At 36.5% G+C, this 13,819-nt stretch overlaps 1 protein-coding gene across 8 annotated transcripts in view; it reads left to right on the forward strand.

The window, feature by feature from the left end:
* PALS1 (protein associated with LIN7 1, MAGUK p55 family member) overlaps nt 1-13,819 on the forward strand; it is a 93,547-nt gene that overhangs the window by 60,441 nt on the left and 19,287 nt on the right. For all 8 annotated transcript variants that reach the window (XM_005561550.4, XM_005561552.4, XM_005561551.4 and 5 more), the window contains 5 exons: nt 1,572-1,649; nt 2,162-2,308; nt 2,626-2,787; nt 3,720-3,797; nt 13,447-13,630. In XM_005561550.4, the coding sequence (XP_005561607.3) occupies nt 1,572-1,649; nt 2,162-2,308; nt 2,626-2,787; nt 3,720-3,797; nt 13,447-13,630 (649 nt within the window). The remainder of the gene's footprint in view (nt 1-1,571; nt 1,650-2,161; nt 2,309-2,625; nt 2,788-3,719; nt 3,798-13,446; nt 13,631-13,819) is intronic.

The raw sequence follows: 13,819 nt of genomic DNA on the forward strand, positions 1-13,819 counted from the left end.
TACAGAAAATTATTATTGAGTTGACTCAGTGTAAAAGTGTACACCCTTGGTACATTTTTAATCCAGAATTATCTTCCCATCCTCAGAGTTTCTTCAGCTGTCAAAAGGTGTATGATCAAGACTACAAATTTCATTTAAAATTAATGTAGACTTGATAAACTTTAAAAGGGAAAATACCCTCTTTTAAAAACAACTTTTAGTTACCCACAGTCTTAAATCCTGGGTCTTAAAGCCTTAAAGCCTTGTCCATTGTAAGATTTTAGTTGAGTTCTTGGAGAAGATAATATTTGCTCTGCCATCCCGTTTATACATATAGAACTCTACAATTAGAAATATAATTTTCTAAGTACCAAAACCTGAGGACAGACTGGTTTTGGTACTGTCATTGCTTTGATCCACTTGCTATGGTAAAGTTAATTAATCCCCAAATTATCATCTCTTGGGTTTCATAGGGAAATTACTGATAAAATGATTTAAAATAGCCATAAAAGGTATAGAATTACTGGGTTCCTGTATTAATTATAAGTTACTCTTTTTTTTTTTTGAGACAGTCTCATTACATCATCCAGGCTGGAGTGCAGTGGCACCATCTTAACTCACTGCAACCTCTACCTCGTGGGTTCAAGTCATTCTCATGCCTCAGCCTCTTGAGTAGCTGGAATTACAGGCACACACCACCACGGTTGGCTAATTTTTGTATTTTTAGTAGAGACAGTATTTTGCCATTTTGGCCGTGCTGGTCTTGAACTCCTGACTGCAAGTGATCTGCCTGCTTTGGCCTCCCAAAGTGCTGGGATTACTGGTGTGAACCATTGCATCTGGCCTGTTTTAAGATTTTCTTAATCAGTCTTTGAAGCACCATAAGTAGTAGATAAGGAAACAGGCTAAAAAAATTTATAAGCAAGGGGAGTTTATCGTAGGAAGACAAAGATTTCTCGACTGTGGGAAATTTAATGTAATCCATTATGTTATGGTGATTGTTCCATTGCACTCATATAAATTCATCTTGTTAGACTGTCACTCTTTTTTTTTTTAGTTATATAAAAAAATTTATAAAATAGAGACAGGGTCTCACTATGTTGCCCAGGCTGGTCTCAAACTCCTGGACTCAAGCAATCCACTTGCCTCAGCCTCCCAAAGTGCTGGAATTACAGGTGTGAGCCACTGCGCCCAGCCTTGACTATAACTCTTTAAGTTGTCACCTCTGATTTTAAATAGTCACATAAATGATTTAAAAACTATAAAATAGCAAGGTAACTGTTAGGACAGTTTTTCTTTTCTTACGTAATTATTAATGAATTTTATGGTATGTTGGGAGAAACTTTTAAGATGGAAGTATTTTGTCTATAGGCATAAGTACCAAAATCTTAGTGTTTTTTTTTTAATAAGAAGTACTGTTGTTATCCATAATAACAAGATTGAAAACTCTCATGATTCTTTTTGGTGATTTTATTTCTTACAAGCATTTTTTATTATTTTAATTTGTACTTTAAAAAAATATGACCCTGCATACAGGTGCTACTGATACTTCCTATAATCTAGGAAGAATAATCTTTATTTTTGTTTCTTAGGTACAAACTGTTTTGAAGCCAGTCCATCATAAGGAAGGACAAGAACTAACTGCTTTGCTGAATACTCCACATATTCAGGTAGAAAATGGACAGAATATTATATATGTGGTTTTTCCAGTGTTGTTCTTTTATTTTTTTAAATCAAAGATCCCAGGGCTGGAAGAGATGTCAAACATTCTCTAGCCTATTTTGATGTTTACAACCCCATCTATAACATAGTAGTTATTGTTGGATTATATATTTTCAGATTTAAAATGAACTAAATTATTTTGAAACAACTTTTTCTTTAAAAGTTAGGCAAAAATTCTTCCCCCCTTTGGTGATATTTTCTGTAAGTTTTAATTATCTACAGTGTTTAAGCCTTTACATTGATGTTATTTTATGAAGTTTAATAAGCATTTTAGACTTTCATAACCCATTCCAGAGTATGCCCTTAGTATACTTAACACATCTTTATTATTAGCTGTAATTAATTATAGCTCTTTTAAAGATTTAATAGTCAGAATACTATGTACATAGTGAGGTTAAAAATCACTGTGCAGAACTAAATCATGCTGTTACTTAAAATACCATGGATTTCTTTGAAACAGGCACTTTTACTGGCCCACGATAAGGTTGCTGAACAGGAAATGCAGCTAGAGCCCATTACAGATGAGAGAGTTTATGAAAGTATTGGCCAGTATGGAGGAGAAACTGTAAAAATAGTTCGTATAGAAAAGGCTCGTGATATTCCATTGGTAAGTGTCCCACATACTGTTTTTAAACAAGTGCATTTTTCTGCTGTTGTGTGCTTCAGAAGTCTGGTTAACTTCAGAATTCTAATGAATAGAGTATTTCTGAAGTGGAAAATGTGGGGGAAATGGTCAACTTTTAAATCTAATTATGATTACTCTAGTTGTGTAAATACATTTTTTCTTAAGATAACTGAAGGTTAGTATTGTTGAATAGAAAAAAATAGAATTTAAAAATAAATACTTAACAAAAATCATATTATTTTTGTTTTTAAATTAGAGAGAGAGAGAGAGAGATATATATATATATATTTTTTTTTTAGGGTGCTACAGTTCGTAATGAAATGGACTCTGTCATCATTAGCCGGATAGTAAAAGGGGGTGCTGCAGAGAAAAGTGGTCTGTTGCATGAAGGAGATGAAGTTCTAGAGATTAATGGCATTGAAATTCGGGGGAAAGATGTCAATGAGGTTTTTGACTTGCTGGTAAGTTGACACAGCTAGAAGAATGATTGATAGCTTTTAGAAAGTTCTTATTAGACTTTAAAATATTTTTTAAGTAACTGTTATGAGCACTGGATGATTTCTAGCCTGATTTTTCCATGATATAACTGTTCCACAGTATTTGTTAGCAGTTTTATTTTTGGGTGGTACCACTGGTATTTTTCTACTTTCTGATGTATCACTATCACATATATTTTATTTTTCTGGAATCAGTAATATAACTCATTAATTCACTCAGTACATATTTATTGAGTGCCTAATATGCACTGGCCACTTGGGAAACAGTAACAAAACAAAGTCTGTGTCCTCATGATTTTTTGTGTTCTTTTATTTTATTATCTGTAATTGATTGTTGTTTTCCTAATAATATTAGATAAAGCAGTGCTATAGATCTGCAGCGTCTGGTATAACAATCACTAGCTGCATGTAGCTATTTCTGTTTAAATTAAGTAAAATTTAAAATTCAGTTCCTTATTCACATTAGGTGCATTTCAAGTGCTGAGAAGCAGTATGTAGCTAATGGCTACCATTATTAAGATACAGAAATAGCACATTTCCATCATTGGAGAAGGTTCTATTGGATAGTGCTAGTATAATCACAAAATCATTTCTGGACATCTTTTGAGGGCAATTTATGATCACTTTGTACATACCCACAGACCAGATTTATGGTCCTAGTTATTCAGCTTCTGTTATTACAGTGGAATCTCTACTATCTGCTGTAAAATCTAGAAACATCTTCACACACTTATTTTCACCCAGCCCCATTCATTGCTTTGGTAGAGCAAAGTGCCTCTGGTCATTTAAGTCTGTGGAGGGGTTCTGAAATAGTCCAGTTTAGGGAATATAGATCATAAAATCATGGAATGATTTTCATAAATACAAATTTTAAAAATCTGATCTTTCTATTGCAGTCTGATATGCATGGTACTTTGACTTTTGTTCTGATTCCCAGTCAACAGATCAAGCCGCCTCCTGCCAAGGAAACAGTAGTAAGTGATTTTTAAATGTTCATTATTTATGTGTTCCATGGCTGCTGTTTGCTTCTGTTACTGTTTACTGTTACAGAAATGTCACTAAGTATTTCCTGTACTCAAATACAGATAAATTCAATCATTTTTGTTTAAATAAATATGAACTATCAATGTTTTAAATTAGTAAACTCTGCACCTTTTTTTTTTGGAAGGTGGGAGATGGAGTCTCCATCTGTTGCCCAGGCTGGAGTGCAGTGGTGTGATCTTGGCTCACTGCAACCTATGCCTTCCAGGTTCAAATGATTCTCCCACCTCAGCCTCTTGAGTAGCTGTGATTCCAGGCACATGCCACCACGCCCAGCTAATTTTTGTATTTTTAGTAGAGACAGGGTTTTGCCATGTTGGCCAGGCTGGTCTTGAACTCCTGGCTTCATGTGATCTGCCTACCTTGGCCTTCCAAAGTGCTGGGATTACAGGTGTGAGCCATCACATCCAGCCAACTCTGTACCTTTTTAAAATAAGTAGAAAATAATTTCAGTTTCTGAATTTTTTTTTTTTTGGTAGTTACAGATGGGTTAACTTAGTATGGGGTGGGGCAAGTGCTTTTAAAAAGTATGTGCAACCCTTATTTTAGAGTATATTGTTCTGTTAGACATTTACTCAGCTAGATCTATTAAAAGTTAGGCTCCATTACCATACAGTCAAGCAATTGCATTCCAAAGTATATATCCAAGAGGACTGAAAACATATATTCACATAAGAACATCTACATGAATGTTCACAGTAGCAACATTCATAGTAGCTAGAAAGTAGTAACAACCCAAATGTCTGTCAGGTGATGAATGAAAGACAAAATATGTATGTATGATGGGATATTATTTGGTAATTTTAGAAGACTAAAATACTGATACATGCTACAACATGGATGAACCTTGAAGAAATTATGCTGAGTGAAAGAAGCCAGTCACAAAAGGTCATTTATTGGTTCATTTATTTAAAATGTCCAGAATAGGTAAATCCGTAGGAGAGAAAGCAGATTAGTAATTCCTTAGATGTGGAGATAAGGAGTTATGAGAGAATGGTGATTGCTAATCAGTTCCAAGTTTCTTTTTGAGGGGATAAAAATGTTCTAAAATTGTTTGTGGTGATGATGGTACAAATCTGTGAATATACTGAAACCGTCCAGTTGTGTACATGAGTGAATTTTATATGAATTATGTATCAATAAAGCTATTTAAAAATGATAGACTTTGAAGTGCTGAATTAACATGGAAGCTTGATGTATTGCATCTGTTATTCTTAACTTTAAAGCATAGCAGTTTGAGAAACAACACAGTTTCATTTTTCTCTCAATATTTCATCACAGATAATGCTTTATAATTTGGCTATCATTCCATGTTTTCCCTTCATTTTTTACAGAACATACTGAAGTTGATATTGTATCTGCAACCTACTTTATGTTTGCAATTTTTTGTAGGAAGAGAAATGAGGAAATATAGCTTGTCTTTGAATTCAAACAGCTTGATTCTCTGTGCATTGTGCGGTTCCTTGTATCTCTTCTGTGTTATGCCCTGAACTTCAAAAGTAGCTCTGCAAACTGAGGAAACATAACAGAGGGTTGGAATATGCTCCTACTTACTTATCTACAATAATCCACCCCTCCTGAGCAAATGACTTTTGTCTTTTAGAATGAATGTCGGAAGTTAAGCCATGTTTTTTTGTTTGTTTGTTTGTTGTTGTTGTTGTTGAGGTGGGATCTGGCTCTATTGCCCAGGCTGGAGTGCAGTGGTGTGATCATGACTCACTGCAGCCCTGACTGCCTGGGCTCAAGCAGTCCTCCTACCTTAGCCTCCCTAGTAGCCGGGACCACAGATGCATACCACCACATCCAGCTAATTTTTTGTACTTTTGGTAGAGGTGGGTTTCACTATGTTGCCCAGGCTGGTCTCGAACTCCTGAGCTCAAGCGGTCCACCTGCCTCAGCCTCCCAAAGTTTTGGGATTACAGATGTGAGCCACAATGCCCAGCCAAGATGTGTTTTCTCAACATTTTTTTTCCTGCTATTCATGCAGAATTTGGAATTCTGTAAAAGAAAAGCCATTTTTTTCATTGATAAAATTAATCGAAGTGTTACATTGAAACTTGTTGATTCTCATTGTATACAAAACAGAATATCAAAGTAATTAATTTACACAGATTGTTTCAATCTAAGAATGAAATAACTTACTTATACTTTGGTGGTTATTTAACCCCCACCTTTCATTATTGATTAAGAATAAAAGGCTGGTTTAATCTGAAGACCAAAGGAATATAGGTTCATGGTGAATAATCTCAGGAACTACTTAACTGGAAAATGAAGTAGCTTAAAAATGAAGAAAGTGGGAGAAAGAGCAAAATGCCAGGCCAGGTCTATCCCTTTTAAAATGCAGCTTTTTCTTTTTCTTTTCTTTTTTTTTCTTTTTCTTTTTAGTTGGAGTCTCACTCTGTCACCGAGGCAAGCAGTGGCACCATCTGGGCTCACTGCAACCTCCGCCTCCCAGGTTCAAGCAGTTCTCCTGCCTCAGCCTCCCAAGTAGCTGAGACTACAAGTGCATGTCACCACATCCAGCTAATTTTTGTATTTTTAGCAGAGATAGGGTTTCACTGTGTTGGCCAGGCTGGTCTCAAACTTCTGACCTCAGGTGATCTACCTGCCTTGGCCTCCCAAAGTGCTAGATTACAGGTGTGAGCCACCGTACCCAGCCAAAAATACAGCATTTTAAGGTATTTTTGTATTTATTTATTTTTATTTTATCATTTTTTTTTTTTTGAGATGGAGTTTCATTCTTGTTGCCCAGACTGGAGTGCAATGGCGCAATCTCGGCTCACTGCAATCTCTACCTCCCAGGTTCAAGCAATTCTCCTGCCTCAGCCTCCCGAGCAGCTGGGATAACAGGCATGCACTATTTTTAGTAGAGATGGGGTTTGATTTTGTATTTTTAGTGCCTGGTTGATTTTGTATTTTTAGTAGAGATGGGGTTTCACCATGTTGGCCAAACTGGTTTTGAACTCCTGACCTCAGGTGATCTGCCTGCCTTGGCCTCCCAAAGTGCTGGGACTACAGGCATGAGCCACCGAACCCGGCCTATTTTCGTATTTAAAGTAGGGATCTTTTCAGAATAGACTGATGTGCAGTATTTTTCTTTTCCTTCTTTTCTCTTTTGTTTTTTGCTTTTTTTGAGACCGAGTCTTACTCTGTCACCCAGGCTGGAGTACAGTGGTGCCATCTCGGCTCACTGCAACCCTGCCTTCTGGCTTCAAGCATTCTCCTGACTCAGCCTCCCAAGTAGCTGGGATTACAGGCGCCCGCCAACATGCCTGGCTGAATTTTTTTTTTTTTTGTATTTTTAGTAGAGACAGAGTTCCACCATGTTGGCCAGGCTGGTCTTGAACTCCTGACCTCTGGTGATCTGCCCACCTTGGCCTCCCAAAGTGCTGGGATTACAGGCATGAGCCACCACATCCAGCCCCTCTTTTCTCTTTTTATTATGAACAACTCTCAATTGCAATGTATCTTGCCAAGTTTTGTCAAACCTAACTGGCTTAAAATGAACTGCTGTTATTAAAGCTCACTGAGGCTGTCCAGAAAGGAAACAGTAATAGGAACTCATAATCTTGGTTGACATATGCAGAATAATTATCTATGGAATTAATGATCTAAAGAAATTAGAACCAGTTTATTGAGTATCATTATGGTACAGGTCAGCATCCGTTGAGAGCAGCAGCAGATATCTTTCTGATTTATGTTTTGTGATGTTAGAAGCACGTTTAAGACAGATATACAAAATAAGTGTTATCTGAAACTCCTATATAATCACTTGTTGAATTATGATGTCATGTATGGCAATAATAAGCTGTGTCAGGAGAAGTACTCTCTTGAGCTCTTAAATTTCTTTTGTATCACACATAGCAATCAGTGGCTGCTCTTTCAGTAGCAGAGGGCAAGAGTCTTGGCACCTTCGTATTTCACTTCCTGGGTAACCAGCACATTTGACCTAGGAAACTGATACAGTATTCAAACTGTGCAGTTTCCTTCTCTCAGCCTTTTTTAAAAAAAGGAAGGATTGGATTTCCCAGACTAGTTTGTAAAACTTTAGATTATTCTATTCTATAGTAATATGTAGGGAGGACATAATAGACCTTTATCTGAATGGGATTTTTTCATTTAGTCTAATGCCATAATCTGACAAGGAGTGTATTTAAATGACAGTGGATCACATTGCTTATTAGTTACAGAATATGTACCAGAAAATTAACAGATTATTGGTTGTTTAATACATATAAGCTATATGATTATGTACTCTGTGCCAGGCACTACAGAGGTAACTGTGTTGTAAAGAAAAGTTGAGAACCATTGCTATCACATACATTGCTTTCCCATTATAGGTATAAAATGTATTAATAAAGATATTTCTTGGTGGATGGGGGAAAGGAGGAATTCTAGTGTTGTGGGGAGATACTTAAAAACTTGTTTGATGCTGTTAAGGCTTTCCTTGAGTCACTTTCACTGTTTTCTCTTCTACAATGAACTTTAAGAGTTAAAGATAAATCTGTGATAGTAAGAAATACAGAAATAAAAATTACAAAGAAAAATACTTTGGTAGCAGAGATGTGAAATCAACCTAAATGCCCATCAGTGAGACTGGATAAAGAAAATGTGGCATATATACGCCATGGAATACTGATGCAGCCATTAAAAAATGAGATTATATCTTTTGCAGGGACATGGATGGAGTCAGAGGCCATTGTCCTTAGCAAACTAACACAGGAACAGAAAACCAAATACCACATGTTCTCTTATATGTGGGAGCTAAATGATGAGAACACATGGACACATAAAGGGGAACAACACACACTAGGGTCTTTTGGAGGGTAGAGGGTAGAGAGAGGGAGAGGATCAGGAAAAATAACTAATGGATACTAGGCTTAATACCTGGTTGATGAAATAATGTGTACAACAAACCCCCAAGACAGAAGTTTGCCTGTGTAACAAACCTGCACTTGTATCCCTGAACTTAACAGTTAAAAAAAAAAAAAGGCAGTATAAAAAGTATAAAAGCCAACCTAATACTTAGACATAATAGAAAAGGGAAAAACCAGACTTCCTTTTTTTTTTCCTCTTTGATTTTGAGGGTGTCACCAATGTGATAGCCTTACCTTCATGGGTACTAACTCGTCCATTAAGCTAATCCCAAAGTTGTCTCCCAAGTACACTGTCCAGGTGGTTGTGGCAAATTTGTACTTTTTCAAAGGAGTGTCCATTGAGCAAGTGGAATACAGGATCCTGAGTTTTAGATCAGTACTCTCCAAAAGATTTTTTTCTTTTTCTTTTTCTTTTTTTTTTTTTGGAGACAGAGTTTCACTCTGTTGTCCAGGCTGGAGTGCAGCAGTGCCATCTTGGCTCACTGCAAACTCCGCCTCCTGGGTTTAAGTGATTCTCCCGCCTCAGCCTCCCAAGTAGTTGGGATAACAGCTACCCTGTACCATGAACATCTACTGTGCCACCGGCTAATTTTATTTTACACCTTTATCAATTAAAAAACATTGAACATGCCCCCTCCCATATTTTATATATGTACTACTCTACTTACTATCCCAAATTACAATGTAGGACAAATTTTATTAATAAGTAATTCAAATAGCCTTCTTGATTTGTTGAAAAACAATATTTTGGAACATTGGATCCCTAAAAAAAATGTAAATAAACTGATGAATCATTATCCCTGTACCCTATCCCCATTTCATCATTAGGACTTCAAATGTGAACAGCTTATAGATACTAAAAAAAGGAAAAAGAAAATGTTGGGCTAGAAGATAATTGTGTCCAAACAGTTCTGTAATTTGAAATGTAAACAAAAGATTTTGTTTTGTTCAGAAGCCAAATACTGTTTTGATCAGATATACTGTTGTGATATTATTATAGCATTATGAGAACCTGGATCTTTCCTATGAGGGTCAGCTTATCTCCTTCATTTTAAAGGGGCTTTTTTTGTTGTTGAATGAGAAACAAAATAATTTTGCCACTAACAGGAAAGATTGGTGGAGAAAACTTCTAGAACTGGTAGGAATTAATCAGTGGAATATATGGGTAGAAGTCGTATAGTATCTGTTAAGGCAATACCCAGACTTTAACTCATTCAAATCGTTAATTTTTCTGATATGAAATAAATTTTCCTTAGGAAAAATTAAGAGCTTTTTCCTCTTAATTTTAGGAAAGTAAGAGCTTTTTCTCTTAATTTTAGGGTACATTTTAGATGGGACTAGATAAACTTGTCACGTTTCCCAGCCTACACAAAGAGGGGCCCTATTCCAAGCCAGTTAAATCAGAATAGTTAAGGGATGAGAACTGCGTAGGCAAGAGTACGTGGAAAACCATCTCTGGGTGATTTTGTTGGCCTGTGGCAATGGTCATAAATGTAGATATTCCCTCCTCAGTGGTCTTCTTAATTTCTCTCAGGGTAGTAGTTCTCTAAGATTGCTGTACCTAATAATTACCCAAGGAATCTGATTAAAATTCAGATTCTGAGAGTCTGAGGTGTGGCATGAGAATTCAGCATTTTAATAAACATCCTAGGCAGGTGATCTGAGCAAAAACACTTTGAAAAACAACATGTTGGGTATGCTTTCAGAATGTGATTTGATAAAATTATCAATCAAGATTGACAAGTACTTTGATTTGATCTTTGAAAAATCTGGTAAAATTGATCTCTCCACTACCCCAAGTGATGCCTAAAATTCCATTTTTAGATTCTCAAGTTTTTTTTTTTTTTTTTTTTCCGGGCAAAAAAGTAACAAATAGATTCTAGAAGTATTATTAATTGATAGGATGGTGCTGAAGCACAGATTTTTAAAAAAAACATGTTTCTAGATAATACTACATATGAGATTTTTCCTCATGCCAAGGTTATAAATTTTATAATTTTTTTGCTCAATCTCTTAACTGTGTTTTGATTCACTGCTATCCCACACAACTTTCTAAAATTCATTTTTAGTGCTGACTGACAAAGATTTCAAGATTTTAATAAAAAGTATTTTTTCACATCTAGAACAAGGCTTTTTAGGGCACTTTCCATTTAGGATGCGGCACAACACTTTCAAATTTGATGTAATATCTTAACTATATTTGGTGCAAGATTATGCTATTCCATTTATATGAATTAAGATACAGGGAAAACTAATCAGTGTTTCTAGAAATCAGGATGATGTTTATCCTTGGAGGGGATGGGATGGGTAGTAACTGAAAGAGACCAGGTGGGGCCTCTGAGGTGCTGGTGATATTCTGGTTGTTGATTTGGATGCTAGTTACACAGGTCTGTTTTGTTTGTGAAAATTCACTATGCTATACACTTAGGATAATGTGTATTTTTTGTACCTGTGTAATATATCAAAAGTTATCCCCAAAAGGCATAATAACATTTAAGTTTTACTTATAGCTATTTAACTTTTTTATCTTTATATTTTTAACTAGATCATTTTTTAACCTTAGTTTCAGTTTGTATATTAGGACTTAGCTTTATTTCCTATTTACAGAAGTTAATAAAATATTTCTTTGAAATTAGAAAATAGGCCGGGCGCGGTGGCTCAAGCCTGTAATCCCAGCACTTTGGGAGGCCGAGATGGGTGGATCACGAGGTCAGGAGATCGAGACCATGCTGGCTAACACGGTGAAACCCCGTCTCTACTAAAAAATACAAAAAATTAGCCAGGCGAGGTGGCGGGCGCCTGTGGTCCCAGCTACTCGGGAGGCTGAGGCGGGAGAATGGCGTGAACCCAGGAGGCGGAGCTTGCAGTGAGCTGAGATCCGGCCACTGCACTCCAGCCTGGGCAACAGAGCGAGACTCCGTCTCAAAAAAAAAAAAAAAAAGAAATTAGAAAATATTCTTTAATGACAAGCCAAAAATTTTTTAAAGCCATTATCTATCTGTGTCTATCTGTCTGTCTATCTATCTATCTATCTATCTATCTATATCACTTAGCATTTTATCCAATTTCATATAGTCTATCATCAACACTACTCATTTTAGTCAGTGTCTCAAGCGCTTAAAGAGTGCCCCTTTTGGGGCAGGCTGCCATTCTCTTTATTACATATCCTCAATTATGGTGAGAGTAAAAAGAAAGCTAAGGCCGGGTGTGGTGGCTCATGTCTGTAATCCCAGGACTTTGGGAGTCCAAGGCAGGTGGATCACCTGAGGTCAGGAGTTCGAGACTGGTGTGACCAACTGGCGAAATCCTGTTTCTACTAAAAATACAAAAATTAGCTGGGCGTGGTGGTGAGTGCCTGTAATCCCAGCTACTTGGGAGGCTGAGACATGAGAATCGCTTGAACCCAGGAGGTGGAGGTTGCAGTGAGCCAAGACTATGCCAGTGAACTCCAGGCTGGGCAACAGAGCAAGCCTCCATCTCAGACAAAAAGAAAAAAGAAAGCCAGAGCCAAATAACATTTGGATAGAAATGGACCTTGAATTCTTAGGCTGTTCATCTGTTGCTTGGTTCATTGAGCCTGAACTTGGAATTTAACCTATGTGTGACAGAAATGCTCACTGCAAATATGTGGGCAGAAATGCTCATTACAAATATGTGTGAGATCTCATTAGATGAAGTAGGTTTCTTACAGATTTTGGAAGTGTCACATACAACTTGCCCAAGTTAGGTAAAAATTAGACATGGAGAAGTTAAAGGGAATATTAATTCCTTTATAACTTCTTAGAAGTAAGAATAGCCTGTCACATCTTACAGAGGCATACTGGAAGAAATGGCATACGAAATAGCTTATAATATAAACTATATTGTTCATGAGAGTTACTACCCACCCTTAATGCTAAGTAGAATAGCACAATTCTTTGATTTATTCTGATTTCCAAAAGCACATTATTATTAAAAATTATAACTCATACCGTTAATAATATGTCAAAGCCTACATAGCATACAAATAAGAATTGATTATAAACTGGATTTAGTTATATTTAGTCCTTTGTAGTGTGCTTGTTTCGTGAACATATCCTTTAAAGGAAACACCAAGAGAGTTTAAGGCATAGTTGGACTGACAGAGGGGTCAAGAGACTGACAGCCCCAGAGAAGCTCATATTCACCTGCTTAGATGATGAGATGTGGTAAGGCAAAGTGTACCTTTTCCAGTAGCTGTGATTTGGAAATTGCATACCTTTTTGCAGAGTCATTGTTTTCACAGGTCAGGATTCTATTATATTTCTCTCCTCTCACGCTTTTGAGGCACCTTGTATCTCAGCTTGTAGCTGCAAACAGTGTTGTATCCTTGTACATATTTGCAAGTCAACAGAGAAGACAACAGATCAGCCTGAGAAAATACTGCCCCAAAACACCGTTACTTAACACCTTTCTTCCAACTAAATTTCTTTGCACTGATGAAAAATTGTGGCCAAGTGCAGTGGCTCACACCTATAATCCTACCACTTTGGGAGGCTGAGGGAGGAGGATCACTTGAGGCGAGAAATTTGAAATTATCCTGGACAACATACTGAGATGCTGTCTCTATTAAATTTTTTTAAAATTAAAAAATAATAAAAAATTGTAGCATTTAAATTATATTCATATGAAACATTTTATATTGCCATTTATTGTTGTTTTTATTTTTGCCCTTTTTATCTTTTAGATCCATGTAAAAGCTCATTTTGATTATGACCCTTCAGATGACCCTTATGTTCCGTGTCGAGAGTTAGGTCTGTCTTTTCAAAAAGGTGATATACTTCATGTGATCAGTCAAGAGGATCCAAACTGGTGGCAGGCCTACAGGGAAGGGGACGAAGATAATCAACCTCTAGCTGGCCTTGTTCCAGGTAAGACACAATATGGTAGAAAGTACATAGTATTAAAAGAACACTCAAAATGCAAGCTTTCACAAAGAAAAACTCACTTTTTCATGCCTCTTAATAAAGTCTTCCAGTTACTTTTTCATGTAGTTGGGTTTTTATGTTGTACCTGCAGCATAAGTATCTTAAATAGAATGTGGCCAATTCTTTGGCCTT

This window comes from Macaca fascicularis, chromosome 7, assembly GCF_037993035.2.
Source record: "Macaca fascicularis isolate 582-1 chromosome 7, T2T-MFA8v1.1".
Classification (NCBI taxonomy): Eukaryota; Metazoa; Chordata; class Mammalia; order Primates; family Cercopithecidae; genus Macaca; species Macaca fascicularis.